The sequence below is a fragment of the Physeter macrocephalus genome, unplaced genomic scaffold, assembly GCF_002837175.3.
Source record: "Physeter macrocephalus isolate SW-GA unplaced genomic scaffold, ASM283717v5 random_264, whole genome shotgun sequence".
Taxonomy (NCBI): domain Eukaryota; kingdom Metazoa; phylum Chordata; class Mammalia; order Artiodactyla; family Physeteridae; genus Physeter; species Physeter macrocephalus.
Window position 1 is genome coordinate 13,572 of NW_021145550.1, and position 15,346 is coordinate 28,917.

At 54.3% G+C, this 15,346-nt stretch overlaps 1 protein-coding gene across 1 annotated transcript; it reads right to left on the reverse strand.

The window, feature by feature from the left end:
• Positions 1-202: 202 nt before the first annotated feature.
• Positions 203-11,422, reverse strand: LOC114484987 (uncharacterized). Its single transcript, XM_055082757.1, has 6 exons — positions 11,359-11,422; positions 9,021-9,063; positions 7,937-8,306; positions 1,988-2,025; positions 1,272-1,392; positions 203-448 (listed from the first exon to the last, which is right to left on the reverse strand). Exons 1-6 carry the CDS (start codon positions 11,420-11,422, stop codon positions 416-418), a joined length of 669 nt encoding a protein of 222 aa, XP_054938732.1. The 3' UTR covers positions 203-415.
• Between the last annotated feature and the right edge of the window lie 3,924 nt (positions 11,423-15,346).

A 15,346-nucleotide genomic window follows, 5' to 3' on the forward strand; every position in this document is an offset into this window, starting at 1 on the left:
AGCACTTAAGACCTTCCTCGGTCCATCCCCGCCAGCCACGCTGACCACACTCCCTCCCACCTCGGGGCCTTTCCCCACATGGTGACCCCAACCTGGAAAACTTGCCCTTCTCTCCACCCCGCTGACCCCTACTGACTTTAATAGGAGGTTACCTGCCCACCAGGCCAGTCCTCAGCCCCTGGAGCACACTGCCCACCTGTCTGCCTGACCCTCCTCCCTGCCCAACTTCTATTCACCTCCCAGGTCGCCCTGCGTATGCCCCCTCCTTCAGGAAGCTCCCTCGGACCGGCTGGACCAATTCCTCCTCTGAGCTCATTCCCGGACACCACCCCATTCCACCTGCTTCGTGATTTCTTGCTTGGCGTCTGTCTCCCTCCTCAGACTAGGGCTCTGTGGGTGGGACAGGAGGTCTTGTTCACGTGTGTCGCCACAGCACCCAGCGCAGAACCTGATACAGACCAGGTGTTTAGTACTCGCTGTTCCTTCATGGAATCCATCCATCTAGCTCTTCATCCAACAAATGTTTATTGAGCGTCAGGGATACAGCAGTGAGAAGACAGGCGGGGCTCTGCCCTAGCGCAGGTTACGTTCTAGTAACAGACACATACATGTATAACATGAGGTCAGGTGGGAATAGTTGCTGAGGGGCAACAGAGCAGAGAAAGAACAACACAGTGGGGAAAGGATGGGGCAGGGAGGTAAGGGAAAGTCTCTCTGAGCAGGTGACATTTGATCGCTGTAAATACCAGAAGGAAGTAGATACTGGGGAGAAGGAACAGCAAGTGCAAAGGTCCTGAGGTGGGAATACACATGGTATGATGGAGGTCAGTGAGCAAGATGGGGGATGGCAGGAGCTGAGGGCAGACAGGGAGCAAGCGGGGGCCCCAGGCAGGACTCTGCTTTGACCCTGAATGAACTGGGAGCCATTGCTGGGTTTGGGGCAGAGAAGTGCAGGATCTGGCCTAAGTTCTAACAGGGTCACTCTGGCTGCTGCATAGAGAATGGATGGCAGGGGGCCGAGGGGGAAGCAGGAGAACCATGAGGAGGCTGCGGCACTCATACAGGTGGGCAGTTCAGGTGGAGAAGGGGTCAAACTGCTGGCATATTTTGAAGGTAGAACCAATAGTATTTGCTGATGGTGAATGGGGGGTGAGGGTGGGGTGGAGAGAAAGAGAGCTTGAGATTATGAAAGAGAGAGAGAGACAGGAGTCAAAGATGATCCCAAGGTTTTTTGGCCCGAGGAACTGAGTGGAAAATGAAGGTGCCGTTACCTGAGACGGGGAAGGCTGTGGAGATGAATTCCAAGAGCTCGGTTTGTGATTGCTGAGGTGAAGCTGCCCCCTGGCCACCCCAGTGGAGCTGTGGCAGGCAAAAGGCATCGGGTGGACAGGCCTGGAGTTTGGGAGAGAACACCAGGCTGGGTGTGGGCACCTGCCGTATGAGTCCCCACGTCTTGCATATAGTAGGTCGTCAGTGAGTGCCTCGTGAGGGACACAAAGCTGGCCACAGCACAGCTCCTGACCTGTAGGTAAGGTGGACCAGGGCCCCGCGGGCCAGCCACGGACAGCCGCATCCTGAGGCGGGCACGATGGGCCCCGCCAGCATTCCTCAGATAACGTGGCTGGAGGGTGGTCTGGGAAGGCCTCTTGGCCAAGGTGGCATAAGAATCTTGGCAGACAGAGATGGGGCGGGCATTCTGAGAAGGCAGGTGCTCTGGCTTTAGGGATGAGGTGGGAAACAGGAGGGGTAAGGCCCAATGGAGCCAGTGGGGCTGGGGTTAAGTGGATGGTGCAGGAGCCCAAGCCCTGGCTCCAATCCAGGCTCTGGTACCTGAGGCAAGATGCGTGACCCCTGAAGTCTCGTCTTTGCCTCTAAAATAGGAATGATAACCATATCCCCTGCAAGGGTTGGTGTGAGGATCAAATGAGTTAATCCACGTAAAGTACCCAGAATAAAGTGATGGCAGGTTCTCGAAAATGTGACCTACCCATCAGTACTGAGTCCAGAGAAGGCGGTGTGCTCCAGCTGGGAGGACGACAGAGAAACGAGGGGAGAGAACAGTGCATGAGGCCCAAGTGTGACGTACCTGGGGCCCAGTTAAGGAGGGGAACTTCATTCCCTTTAGGCAATGGGGAGCCACGGAATGTTCTGTGCAGAGAGAGGAGGGGGGCTCTATTCAGTCCTCGATTATCCTCTACCTGTGCTCAGCTTGACGCTCCCACTCCCATCCCGGGCCCAACAGTCCTACCCAGCAACCCACCTGCTGGGCTCACGGGCACGTCTCACGTAAGAGCTAACGCTTGGTGAGTGCTTAACTACGTTAGTTCTCTCAACTGCCCCGTGTATGAGGTTCGTCCGATTATGATTATGGCTTGACGAATGAGGAAACCAAGGCACAGAGAACGTCACACAGATCAATGTCGTCACGCAGATGGTGGCTGGCCGAGCCGGGACACAAACAAGCCGAGGCAGTGGACTCAGCTCCAGAGTCTCCCCCAGCCTCTCCCGGCTCCGAGACAGACCCCAGAGCCCTTTGAAGTGGCCGGGTATGATATGGAGCATCCAGCACTAAGTTTCTCCCAGCAGGCAAGGTGGGGTCGCTAGGCCCACGCCCAGGGGCAGAGGCTGCAAGGTGAAGGGCCCCACAGCCTGTCCACGGAGGAGCTGGGACTGCAACCCTGGTCTCTTAGACTCCACATGCCCGCACTAGGGACCTGGCAGGCACCACACCCGGAACCCAGAGCTTCCTCTAACCTGAGCCTGCATCAGGGGTGAGCTCCCTCAGCCTGGAGCTATTTCTGAGGTCCTCGCCCCCCTTTGGGAGGATGGGGAAGACAGTGGATCCGTCCTCCCAGGCTGCCGTGGGGCTCGTGTCACAGGCCCCTTCACTGTCTGTTCCGCTCCTTTATCCTTTCAAAGTGGTTTTTCATCCCAAGAACCGACCTGGCTCACCAGGTCCCGGCCCTGCCCTGCAGAGAGGAGGCTGAAAATCAGGCCTAACTGCATCCTCTTAACAGTTTCACAGCCAGAAAAACCAGCAGAGGCAAATACAATGTTTGCAGACTGGGTCAGGTCCAAGGTCACTCCATAAAAATGGATTCCTAGAAAAACATAAACCAGCAATTTACCCAATGAATTTTATTGGCTAAAAAAAAAAAAAAAAAAACCTATCCCATTTGAATAACGAAGGGAGAGAAACCATTCCCGGTTCCTCCTTTATTAGTGAATAAGGACACACAAAACTCAACAGAAATGGAATGTTCACATGCAGCTTCAGGTCTGATTTATTAGCCGCTTTCGTTTCATAAGAACCAGCATTTTCTATTAAAATAGGATGATGTCCAAAAGGTCTGTTTGCTTTAAAAAATTGTATTTAATACAGGTCAGGTCCTAGTTTTATTTTTTGTTTTTTAAACAAAGCTCATATTCTCCTGACTTCAAGCCTGTTACTACAGCCAGAGGGAAACTGATTTCAGAATCCATCTGATATGTCGGATTTCTTTGTGGCATCCACTTCATCGCTCAGCAGCCAGCCATGATGTCATAAGCCCATCAGATTTCCGGTGGGGGGGAAACGCTGGGGAATTGGAAAGAATGGATGTTTCTTACCCGTCAGGAAGGGGAGGGAAGGGGCTGGGTGTGTTTGGGAGGCGGGGGACGGGAGGCAGGCTCAATGTTTGTGATATTAAATGTCAGACAGAAACCTGAAAAATCCAGCCACCCAGATGTTTTCTAAATATCCAGATGTCTGGCACCGAGCAGACCACGCTCCTCCCGCCCCCTCCCGTCCCAAGAGGAGCTCGACATTTCGGCTTTGACCTCAGGTCTCCAGCGAGTGTGGGCTGCCAGGAGCTGTACATCCTTGAGGCTACCCACCCTCGGGTTGGGAATTTTTTCTAAATCTTTACACATGGATGACAGGAGTAACTACGTCCAGATTTTTAAAAGCTGTTGAAGCAGTGATTTGAAAAGTTCAGTCCCTGGAATTAGCTTCCACGGAATACACTATGCAAGCCAAAAAGGAGGGGAAAAAAATCCCTCAGCCAACACACACACAAACATATGTGACTCTTAAGCCATAGGAGTTAAAAACCCAAAACAAAACCAGCGAGTCTGAGAACCAAGGACTCGGACCTGACACTGAGAAGCGATGAGCCCTCCCACAGGAGCACGCTTCCCCCAAATCAGAAAAACACCAAACAGCTTTGTTCTTCCTGACAAAGCCCCTCGCTTCCAAGGAACAGGCAGTTGCCAACAAAAGCACAGGGTAGAACTAATTTACACTCAAACTCAGGGCTTCAAGGAGTCATAAAGTACAGAAATGGAAATGGCTTTGCCTGGGAATCTGCCTCCCCACCCCTGGCAATGGGGACCGCCGGGCCTGGGGGAGCCCCGCAGGCCACAGACAGAGCAGAGTCCTGGCTTCCAGTGGCCGGGCCACACGCCCACTGAGGCCACTTCCAAGGCCTGTGGCTAATTGCTCCTGAAAATGAGCCAAGAACGGCAGGCCCCTGGGGCCCAACCCTGCAGACTTCACAGGGAGCCAGGAGGAGAGGCAGCTGGGGAGGAGGACCACCTCCAATTAGAGATGAGTGCTTGGATAACGAGGAAAGGGGTGGCCAAGGGAAGGTGTCTGGCAGAGGGCAGGAGGAGGTGAGTGGGGGCTCAGGGCTGGAGGTGGGGGGCTCAGTGGCATCATCTCCTAGAACAACCCCTGTGCTTTTCAGATGCAGAAATTGGGGGCCAGAGTGGCTGAGTGGCCCACCCAAGGTCGCCAGGCTAATTAGAGGGACAGCCAGTACTGGGGGACAGAAAACACAGGCGTGGCATTGCATGCCTCTTCCCTGAATGTTATCTGATTTAATCCTCACAGCACCCTGTGAGGGAAGGATTATCATTAACCTCAGTTTCCAGAGGAGCCAATGGAGGCGCAGAGAGGTTAAGTAATTTGCCCAAGGTCACACAGCTCGTCATTAGCAGAACTTGGCGAGAACCGCTGAGTCGCTGCCCCACTCCAAATCTAGTGCTCTTTCTGCTGGGTGGGGGGGAGGCAGTTAAGGTTTAACTGGGAGCAGTGAATCTGATTTAAATACATCTTTAAAATGCTGGCGATCCCCATAGAACAAAAGGGAGTAAATCAGTGCAAATTAATTTTTTTTAATTTTTATTTTTTAACATCTTTATTGGAGTATAATTGCTTTACAATGGTGTATTAGTTTCTGCTTTATAACATAGTGAATCAGCTATACATATACATATATCTCCATATCTGCAAGTTAATTTTTTAAAGCAATTCCAGTCAGGAGGGCTGGCTGGGTGGCCATCGCTGCCAGAGCCTGAATAAAGCATGCAGACACTCTCTAGCTGTGCATGGAGGCCCCTCAATCCCCTGAAGTGGGGAGGATTGGGGGGGGGCACTAAAAGCTTCGTCAGGCATCTGCAAGAGCATAATCTGCCGCAGGAAGGCTGCCAGGCGCACAGGTCTGTCAGAGCTAGGGGAGGGGGAAATTCACTGAGTATAGAAACTATGAAGAATGAAAATAAGAGTTGCCCCTCTAAGCCTGATTCCTACTTTCTAGCCAGGAGTTTAAATGAACTGTAGATCACCTGGGCTGCTATTTGTGGCCCAGAGGCCTGACTCTGGGTCAGAGGCACTGCCCAGGGTCCTGTCTGTCCAAGATGTGGGGGGAGGAGGGGAGTTACTGTGGCCCTGTACCCTGGCCATCCTGGGGACCCTGCCGGCCACCACCTTCTCCCAGAGTGGCATTGGAAGGAAACCAAGCCTCCCAGAGCTGGGACAGAGAAATGAGGAGTAGGCTGATCTGAACTCAGAGAACAGGACAGTCACCTGTCCCCAGGCCTCCCCCCAGAAGGGTCTCTTCCCTTCCTGAGGGCCAGGCTCCGTGCTCCAGTGGGCCACCTGTGCCAGGCCTTTCCCTGCTCTCTTCCTCACCGGGCCTGCTGGTTTCTTTTACTTTGCATCTCTGAACAGCAAATGGGGCTCCACACCCCATTTGCTGTTCAGAGATGCAAAGTAAAAGAAACCATTTGTGGAGCCAGGGACGGGGAAAGAAAAATTTCTGCTGTCAGGATGCCTGACCTGGCTGAGCAGCTCCTGTTTTTCTGGGGAAATTCTACTCATCCTTTATTCGCTTGGCCTACCATCTACCCAGAAGAGATTAAGGTCCTGCTCTCATGCCTCTCACAGTTGATGGGAGGAGACAAACATCAACCCAATAATGACATAAAAATGTCCACGGAGGGAGTGGTTCCTGGGCTATGAGAGCCTGGCATAGGGAAAGTGTCAGGTCAGGGAGGTCAGGGAAGGCTTCCTGGAGGAGGTAAATGATGATGAGGCATTAACCCTTCTGACTCACTGTTGCCTCTGCAGAGAAGCCTTTCCTCATGCCCATTCAAGGTTGCCTCCTGTCCCCATTCCTTTCCTGACTGTTGTTCACCAGCTATGTCCCTGCCCTGGTCTGGAAATCCTGTGAGGGCAGAGACGGGGTTTGTCTTGTTCACCACCGAGTTGCCTGTGCCTGGGACACAGTCGATGTTTGATGACTACTTGTTGATCAAAAAAATAAATAACATGTGCAAAGGACCTGTGAGGAATCACAGAGACTGGGAGGGCGTGTGAGAGTAAGAACGGGGCCCAAAGGCACAGAGAGGTGGGGCCACCCCAAGAACCACCCTGGACCTGTAGGTGTCCCTCCAGCCTCTGGGCCCCCTTCTGCCTTTCCCCTGTGGCAGAGACTGGGGTTGGGTGTCTTTCTTCTCCTACAGAAGAGTGTCACATAGCTACCCTGCCCCACTTGATCTGCGCCAGACACAGCTCCCCTGGGTCGAGGTAGGTGAGCCCTAGCATCACCTGTCCTATACTCTTCCCCCCCTTTCTTCCCTCCTCCATTCATTCCCTTACCTGATGCTGTCAGGCCACCAGGAGCCACAAAGGGGCAGGGGGAGGCAGATCCGGGGGTCCCGATCCAGGGCCTCCTGACACCCCACCCCCAGGTTTCATCTGCACTCCCCCCCACCATCCTGGCACCCTTCCTCCTCCCTGAGGCGGAAGTGGAAGGAGAGAAGGAGCAGGGCTCCGGGCTTGGACCAGACCGGGCTGGAGTCCCCTCAGCTGATGACCAGCGCGTGTCTGGACACCAAGCTGGCTCTGCCCCTCACAGGTGACATGGAGATGCCCCAGGCTTCAGCGGGGACAGAGCAGGTGCTGGGCGGACCTGCCTGAGAGGCTCGAAATCAATCTCTGGTTTTCCTCTAGGGCTCAGTTCACTTACTGCCTCCCCAACTCCCTTTTCCGCCTCAGCTGCAGAAGCTGAGGCTGGGGTTTGGGGTTCCCCCAGGGCGCCTCTGGCCCGGGGAAGCGGCTGAGGCCGGCGGCGGTGAGCGGGGTCCCAGCCCCAGCGCGGCGCCTCCGTCGGCGCGCGGACCCTGGGTCCGCGCCGCGCGCTCCTGCAAACTTTCCGCGTCTGCCACCCGCCCGCGCGTACACCTGCTCGTGGTCTGCGGCGCGGGTCCACACAGCCTCACGTGGCCCCGGGTCGCTGGAAGGTGCCTCGGTCATAGTCCGAGTCTCCAGTCTCACCCGCCGCGAGTTACGAGGACCGTCAACCCCAGCCTTAGGCATCAGTCTCCACTACCTCGGGATTTCGGGGGCGCCTCAGCCCGCTCACCTGCGCTCGTCTACACCGCCTCGGCAGCCCCCAGGTCACTGAACACGTCTCAGCTCAGAGGCCGCGTCCACACCTCCTCGGAGATGCCTGATCTCTGGGGCCCCGTCCACACCGCTCAAGGCTCACGAGACCCTTCAGAGCGCGGACCGGGACACAGACCCCGCGACAGCCGCTCAGCGTGGGAGGTGGTGCCCCGATCTTCTCCGGGTGCCCCCCACGCCCGGAGACGCCCGCGGGGGGCTGCTTACCTTGCCCGCGGCCTCACGCTCCTGTCCAGGCGATGCCGTCTCTTTCATACATTGTGCAAGATTGTCGATGGTGAAAGAAAATGTTATATATCCTCTGCCGGTCACTTGGCAGTTCCCCACACTCCCCCCTTTCCTCTTTTTTCGGCCCTTAAGACAATACTGGGCCCCAGCGGCCGGCCGCCGGCCAGGGAACTCCGGGCAGGCGCGGCTGACCGCGGCGGGGCGGGCCTTAGGCGGGGAGTGGGCGGGGCCGGGAGGGCGGGGCACGCGGGCTCCGGCCGCCCTCCCTGGGGAAGCCTTGGTCTGTGACTCGAGCTCCTGTTCCGGCTCCTGATTAGTCGGCAGGCCGGCGATGCTGGCGCCTGATTGGCTAAGGCAAAGAAGGGGTTCAGACAGTGGGGGTGTGGGGTTGCGGGATCCATTCTTTGCCTTTTCTTTTCCCCTGTGTCCGCCGCTACTCTTTTGGGTCCTCCTGAGATATGTATCCTTTTCCTCACTGCTTCTGTCCACCCCATCATAACACTTAACTACCGCGAGGGTAATGCGTTTCTTTGTCTTTTTCTACCAAATAGGGAGTACCTTGAAGTCAGGACACCGGGTTTGTGCCGCTCGCCGCTGTACCCCCAGGACCTGGCACCCAGGAAGCGCTCAGAACATGTTGATTGAATTCATGGAAAATGTACATATAGGTTTTTAGAGCTATCTTTAAGGCTGGTAACATCCCTAGAGGGTGGTATTACTATTTTCCTTCTAGAATAGGGAGACTGAGGTGCAGAGAAACGCTGTCACTTGGGACATGCTTACATCACTGGACCTCAGATCCCTACACAGCGATGCCCTGTGGAGTGTCCGGGCCTGAGTTTCCTATCTATCAAGAGGGAGTGGATTAGATCAGATGGGTTAGAAGGTGAATTCGTTTCAATGAACAGGCTGCACCGAGCGCTGTGTTTGGCAGTATGAGTGAGACAGCCCTGCCTTCGTGTTAAAATCCTGGTAGCCTGCAGCGCCCTCTCCCTCTCTGACCACCCCCCCCCCCGCCCAAATCACAGCGGAAGTTAAAAGCACTCTGCTCAAACCAGTGTACCTTGCCCACTTCTGAGGGTTTGCGGGCATGTGGGAGGATTTTCCTGGGAGAGCCACAGGGGTTATCATTAAGCAAACTGACTTGAGCAGGCATGCTGTTCTGGGGGGAGGGCAGTTCTTGGGAACCTCCACCTCCCAAGAGAGTCGTTTTGATTGCAGGGTGGTCTCTGATATGGGACAGGGGAGAGAGCTTCCTCTGACAGAGGAGGATGTAGGAGCTGCTCCTGGAGTTGGGTGGGGGAGGGTTAATCGCCCAAAGAAATGCTGAGATCCTGGGCAGTCAGATCCAGGTGTGCAGAGGAGCCAGCTTGGTGGCATAGTGAGTTCTCCCTGTGTCTCTGTCTTCACATGCCCTTCTTATAAGGATGCCAGTCACTGGATTTCGGGCCCACTCTAATCCAGTATGACCTCATCTTAACGTCATTACATCAGCAAAGACCCTATTTCCAAATCAGGTTACATTCACAGGTACTGGTGTTTACGGTTCCAACATACCTTTCTTGGGGTCACAATGCAACCCACAGCCAGACCCAATATGGAAAGACCATTCTGGTCAGAGGGAAGCAGAGCAGGGGCCCTGAAGCTGCACAGGGTAGGTTACCCTCCTAGCTGCCCACTGCTCTTTGGGGGCTTCTCTCCAGCTCACCTCAGTTCTTGGTACCTGGCAGCTGCCTAAACATAGCCAGGAGGGAGCTGACCCCCTGGATATCAAGCCTCTCCTTCCAGCAGACCCTGCTCAGCCTGGGACCCTGAGGAGAGCCCAGCCTGCCTTCCCTCCTCCCCCTGCCTGCCTGGTCCCCACCCCCACCCGCAACCCACATGCAAGATGGACAAGGACAATAAAAGCTGTTTCACAAGCAGGTGGTGATTAATTGCCAAGTTAATTAAAGAGGCAGTAATTACTCTCGGATTTCAGAGGAAGGAGTGATGTTTTAGGCAGGGGTGGGTGGTCAGCCTTCAGATCTCCCTGAAGAGGTGGGGCCAGAAGATAGAATTTGAAAAGCCAGGAAGAATAAACAAACAACATTTTTAAAAAAACAGGTAACATTTAAAAGCTTCAGTCTTAGCTATGTAGCTATAGTTTTATTTGACAGAATCAGGTGATGCGCTTAGATGTTTAAGCCTGTCTCCGTACTTTCCCATCTTTGAAATATTTCATTAACAACAACCAAAAAAAAAAAAGGCAGCGGGGAAGTTAAATATTTCTAAACTCCAGCTTGGGATTTATAAATGGCCTCAAATACACGTTGCCTCACTTTACACAATGGAGAGGACCTTAAAATTATGTGTAAATCGAATGCCGTTTGCCCACCCTGTACATCTTAATGCCAGGGATGCTCTATCTTCATTTCTGATTGATTTTCCCTGGCAGAGGCGCAGAATTCTTTGCTTTAAGTGTCAGGCTCTCTCTGTCAAGTAGTTAATGACCTATAAAGCACTTAAAACGTACTGGAGGAGATGCTATTTGGAGGCACCCCGTGGTGTACCCTCTCCTATTGTCAGTAATCACCACTCATTTATTTGCTCTTATTGGTTTGGAATTTGCTATCAGGTTTCCCTAAAGTGGAGCCCACCAGGAAAGGTCCAATTCCATACGGACCCAGATGAGTGCTGGGGTTGTCACCCAGGGACAGCAGCAGCAGCTGAGGAGGGAAAGAGACCTTTCCTTAAGAGCCTTTCACCACGGGTGCCCTGGTCACCTCTCAGCACACCTTCCCTGATTACCTCCTTCCTCCTGCCGCTGTGGCCACCACCGTCTTCCCAGTTTCTCCCCATCCTCTGTCTGCAGCCTCAACCTGTCTCCTGAGTCCTGACCCATTCTCTTGGCTGCCTTTGGGACACCTCCCCCTGGTTGCCACCTGGATTTCCCCCCACGTTGCCTCTCTACTCCTGTGCGTCTGGTTCTGTTTACTGAAACCAGCCTCTGTCCACTGGATGGGGGCATGGACATCCCTTCACCCTTATGCCTTGAGGCCAGTAAGTCACCAGGTCTTGTTGTCCCCTCTCCAAAGTGGCTCTAGAGTCTGCTTCCCTGCCCCAACCTCTACCTCCTCGGTCTCAGTCCCAGCCCCAAAGCTTTTGCTTTTGGAGGCAGCAGCCTCCAAATGGAACGGGCCACCCTCCCCAGAGCCACTGAGTCGACTTGCCTCCTAAAGAATGATGTAGGGGATTTCGCTCTCCTGTTGCCCAGGCTCTGTGTGCTCCTCAGCCTCAGCCTGGTATCCAAGGCCCTTCATGACCTGGGCCTGGTGTCATCTCTCCAGGCTCCTCCCAGTGCTTCACCTTTCCTGCCATCTCACTCCTTCCATCTGCAGGCCTTTGCTCATAATATTCTCTACCTGGAGTGCCCTCATCCTTCAAGGGCACCTCTTCCAGGAAGCCTTCCTTGGTTTGCTCAGGCATAGTTACCACCCTCCTTGAGGATCCCATAGCCCTTCCCACGATGTGTTTTCCGTGGGTTACTGTGTCTGCCTGTCTTGTCACTCATTCAGGGACATTTACCAAGTGTCCACCAGGAGAGGAGTTGTTGGGAGCACGAGCTCTGCTATCAGACAGGCCCAAATTCAAATTCGGCTTTGCCCCTTGCCAGCTTAGTGACCTCAGGCATTCACTGCCCCTCTCTGAGCCTCGGTTTCCTCCTCTGCCATGCCCTAGAGCTGGTGCATGTCCTTGGGCAACTGGAGGATGACGCCAACCTGGCAAGGTCAGTGCTGGGAGTGAGAGGAGAGGCCAAGGCTGGGGTGAGCAAAGAAGCTGTGGCTGCAGCAACCTCCAGGGTCAGAGCCGTGAGGAGGCATCACAAGAAGCCCAGAGTGCGAGTGAGCCACTGTCCGGGGCGCGGGGGGGCCTGGGAGGCTGAATCGGCTCTTCCAGGAGGAAAAGTATATCCGACTCCTAGGTTGCTATAACCAATTGCCACAAGCTTGGTGGCTCAAAACAGTATATACTTTTCCTCTTACAGTTCTGGAGGCCAGAAATCCAAAATCAGTTTCAGTGGGCTGCAACCAAGGTGTCTGCAGGGCCATGCCACTTCAGAGGCTTTGAGGAGAATCTCTTTTGCTGCCCTTTCCAGCTTCTAGAGCTTCATTCCTTGGCCCATGGCCCCTACGTCCAGCTTCAAAGCCTGCAAGGTAGCATCTTCAAATCTCTTTCTCTCCTTCCATCATCACATTGCCTTCCGCCTTCTGTCTGCAATCTCCCTCTGCATCCCTCTTATAAAGACACTTGTGATTGTAATAATCCGGGATAATCTCCCCATTTTAAAATCCTTAATCACACGTACAAAGTCTTTGCCATATAAGGTAATATTCACAGGTTCCAGGAATTAGGAGGTGGACATCTTGTGGGGGGGGGGGCATTATTCAGCCTATCGCAGAAGGCAACCAAGCGAAGCAGTTCCGATCACTGACTCTGAAGCCATTTCTGGGGGCTTGAACTCAGCAGCACCATTTGCCAGCTACCTGGCTTTGGGCAAGTTGCTACATCTCTGATACTGTTTCCTCGTCTATAAAATGGGGACAGTGCCTAGCTCCAGACAAGAATTCAGTAGGCATTTAAGTATCTGTTGGGCTGAGGGAGCTGCATGTGCCAGGACCTGGAGGTTAAGAGAGATCCCAGAAGGGCCCTTCTGTAGAAAGAAGGGACGAAGGGCAGGAAAGGGAAGAAGGCAGGGCAGGCTGGGGTGGAGGAATGAGGGTGGAGCCGGGCCATGTCCCAGGGAGGAGAGTGTGTGTGTGTGTGGTGTGTGTGTGTGTGTGTGTCCAGGGAAGTTTTAGGATGGAGTATCTTAAGGCTCTCTTTAGTCTCCAACTCTGGGCTTGAACCCAGAAAGAAGACAACAGCGTCCTGAAACACTGAGATGTGGGGTAGGAGTGCAGGCCAAGGGGCCAGACTAACCTGGGGTCAACTCCTTCCTCGGCCCCTCCCAGCTTCCTCCCCTCATCCAGGGAAGGTGGGCTGACCCACGGGCACAGGCTGAGGGAGGCTGAGGCATGGGAGCTCAGGGCTTGCTTTGCTTTGCTACGGTTACCATTTTTCTTTCTGGACCTGGGCACTTGGCTCCAGAATCTCCCTCCCCTGGGGACTCACTGCACAGACTTGTTCTAACAGATCCGAGGGGGCCATCAGCAATCTTGGTCCCACCCCCGCAAAGGGCACCCCCCCCCATAGGAAGCGGTAGGCTGTGGGGCTGCAGGAGGAAGGTGGGGGGCATTTGAAGCTGGGTCTTGACTGGTTCCCAGGAAGCCACAGTAGGGGACCTTCTAAAGGCCTGAGTACCCTGAGCCTTCCTCACCAAGCCAGCCACTCTCAGGGTGGCTGTGACCTAGCCTGGACACCAGGGACCCACAGGGCTTCGTCAGGGCTCCCACCCCGCTCTCCCCACTGGGCTCGGTCCTGCTGGCTGCTTGGAAGGTCCCAGGCCCTGCATGGTCAGGGCTGTCTGGCCTGGCCTACAAGCCCTTGAGGCAGGACATTGCTGAGTCAGCTGAGACATCCCCCTGGCAGTGACAGAGGCTTCTGGGATCAATTAGCAGGACCACCCCCACAGGGCTCACGGCCCCTGATGTGCACTCCACAGGCACGCCTCAGCACCCTCGACTGATCGGAGCCCCCGACAGCCTCCACAGCCCGGAGGTGAAGCGAGGGGCCGCCGCTGGCCTGTCTGATGTGCCTGGGCTTGGCCTCCAACAGTCCAGCACAGAGCTTGCCCCTTCCCATCAGGCGATAGGGGGCTGCCTTTTCACCGCCTGCACTTTCATGGCCTGGCCTATCCTGGTGGTGTGGATGCAGCTACATGTCTTTCTCAATTTTCACGTACGTAAAATGGGTCACCTACTAATTAGAGATCGCTTCCTGGAAATCTGGGGAAAAAAATCATTCTCCCTTTTTCAGCAAGAACCAGCAGTAAATCACCAGCAAAGGAATAGTTGAATTTATTCTTTAAACAAGTGGCTCTTGGGTCCCTGCTATGAGTCAGGCAGAAAGAGAGACGAGTAAGGTATTTGCCATGCTCAGGGAGCTCAGACCCTCCTGGTGATGTGTGTTAACCCATTCAATGCAAGGAGGTCAGAGCAGTCAGAGAGATGAAGAAACTGCTTGGTGGGGGGAGGGAGTTCTAGGGAAGGCTTCGTGGAGGAGGTGGCATTTGAGCAGGAATTCCTGCTCAGGTTCAGAGGTGGGGAGTTTGGCACCAGGGGGGTCAGCAGCCATGATTGGAGCATGGACAGGACTTGGGGTGACTTTGGGCCAGTGGGAGCTGGTCAGAAAGGAGGCTGATGGACTCCATGAGGACAGAACTGTCTGTCTCTTATCCCAGCCCCAGCACAGGGCCTGGCACATAGTAGGAGCTGAACAAGTGTTGAAAGAATGAAGGGATTGTAAGAGCCCTGTATACAGGGCTGAGGGGTCAAGCCTCCAACCTGTGGACAGTGGAAGCCACTATGAGGTTTTGTACAGATTGTAAGGTAGGGGTCCTGCTTCATCCTTTTGCATGTGGATGTCCATTTCTCCCAGCGCTATTAGTTGAAAAGACTGTTTTTCCCCATTGAATTATCTTGGCCTGTTTATTGAAACAAATTGACCATAAATGTAAAACTACTGCAGGGTTTTGAGAGGGGAGTAACATGGTCAGATCTGTGCTATACGAAGATCAGTTTGGTGGCAGAAACTGGGAAGGGCTGGAAAGAGGAGGGGTTGGAGACTAGATGGGTGGGCTCGAGGGAGGAAGGAAGGGGGAACTAGGGAGAAAAGCAGACCCCAGATCAGCCGGGGCGCATGGTGGGGAGCCAGGTACTGGGCTGTGCCAGAATGTGATGGCGGGGCCTGTGGCACTCACTGGGGAAGCGGGACGGGGCGGGTAAGGGGGTGACAGAGAAAAAGCCTGTTCTCCTCAGCCTCTCAGCGTCCCCAGAGGGGTAAAATTAAGCCCTCTCTAGATATAGCAATGTGAGTAGGTTTTCAGGTAAAGAGAGGATTGTAAATGCAAAACAATGCCAATTACAGCAGCATTAGCCCAGATTATAAAGCTTCCAAGAAGCAGCTCACACCTCCAGGCGTGCTGTGCCTGGAAATTTCCAGGGGAGGCTTGGGATCCAAACATCCAGGCTGCCTGAGGCCAGGCCCCACAGTGGGTGTGGGCAGCTGGGCAGGCCTGGCCCCGTCACTCCTACTGACCTGCCTTCATTTCCCCGAGGAAATAGGCCGCTGAGGGACAGGAGGACACCCTCGGGTCCCCACAATTCTGAGAAATATTCTTTTTTTTTTTTTTTTTTTTTTTTTTGCAGTACGCGGGCCTCTCACTGTTGTGGCCTCTCCCGTTGCGGAGCA

Excerpts from the sequence above, each read along its gene's own strand:
- LOC114484987 (XM_055082757.1), bottom strand. The coding sequence starts at position 11,422 with ATGCCTGAGCAAACCAAGGAAGGCTTCCTGGAAGAGGTGCCCTTGAAG. Across the intron at positions 9,064-11,358 it reads GAAGGATGAGGGCACTCCAG|GAAAATCCTCCCACATGCCC; the intron begins GTAGAGAATATT and ends TGGCTCTCCCAG. Across the intron at positions 8,307-9,020 it reads AACCCTCAGAAGTGGGCAAG|CCAATCAGGCGCCAGCATCG; the intron begins GTACACTGGTTT and ends TCTTTGCCTTAG.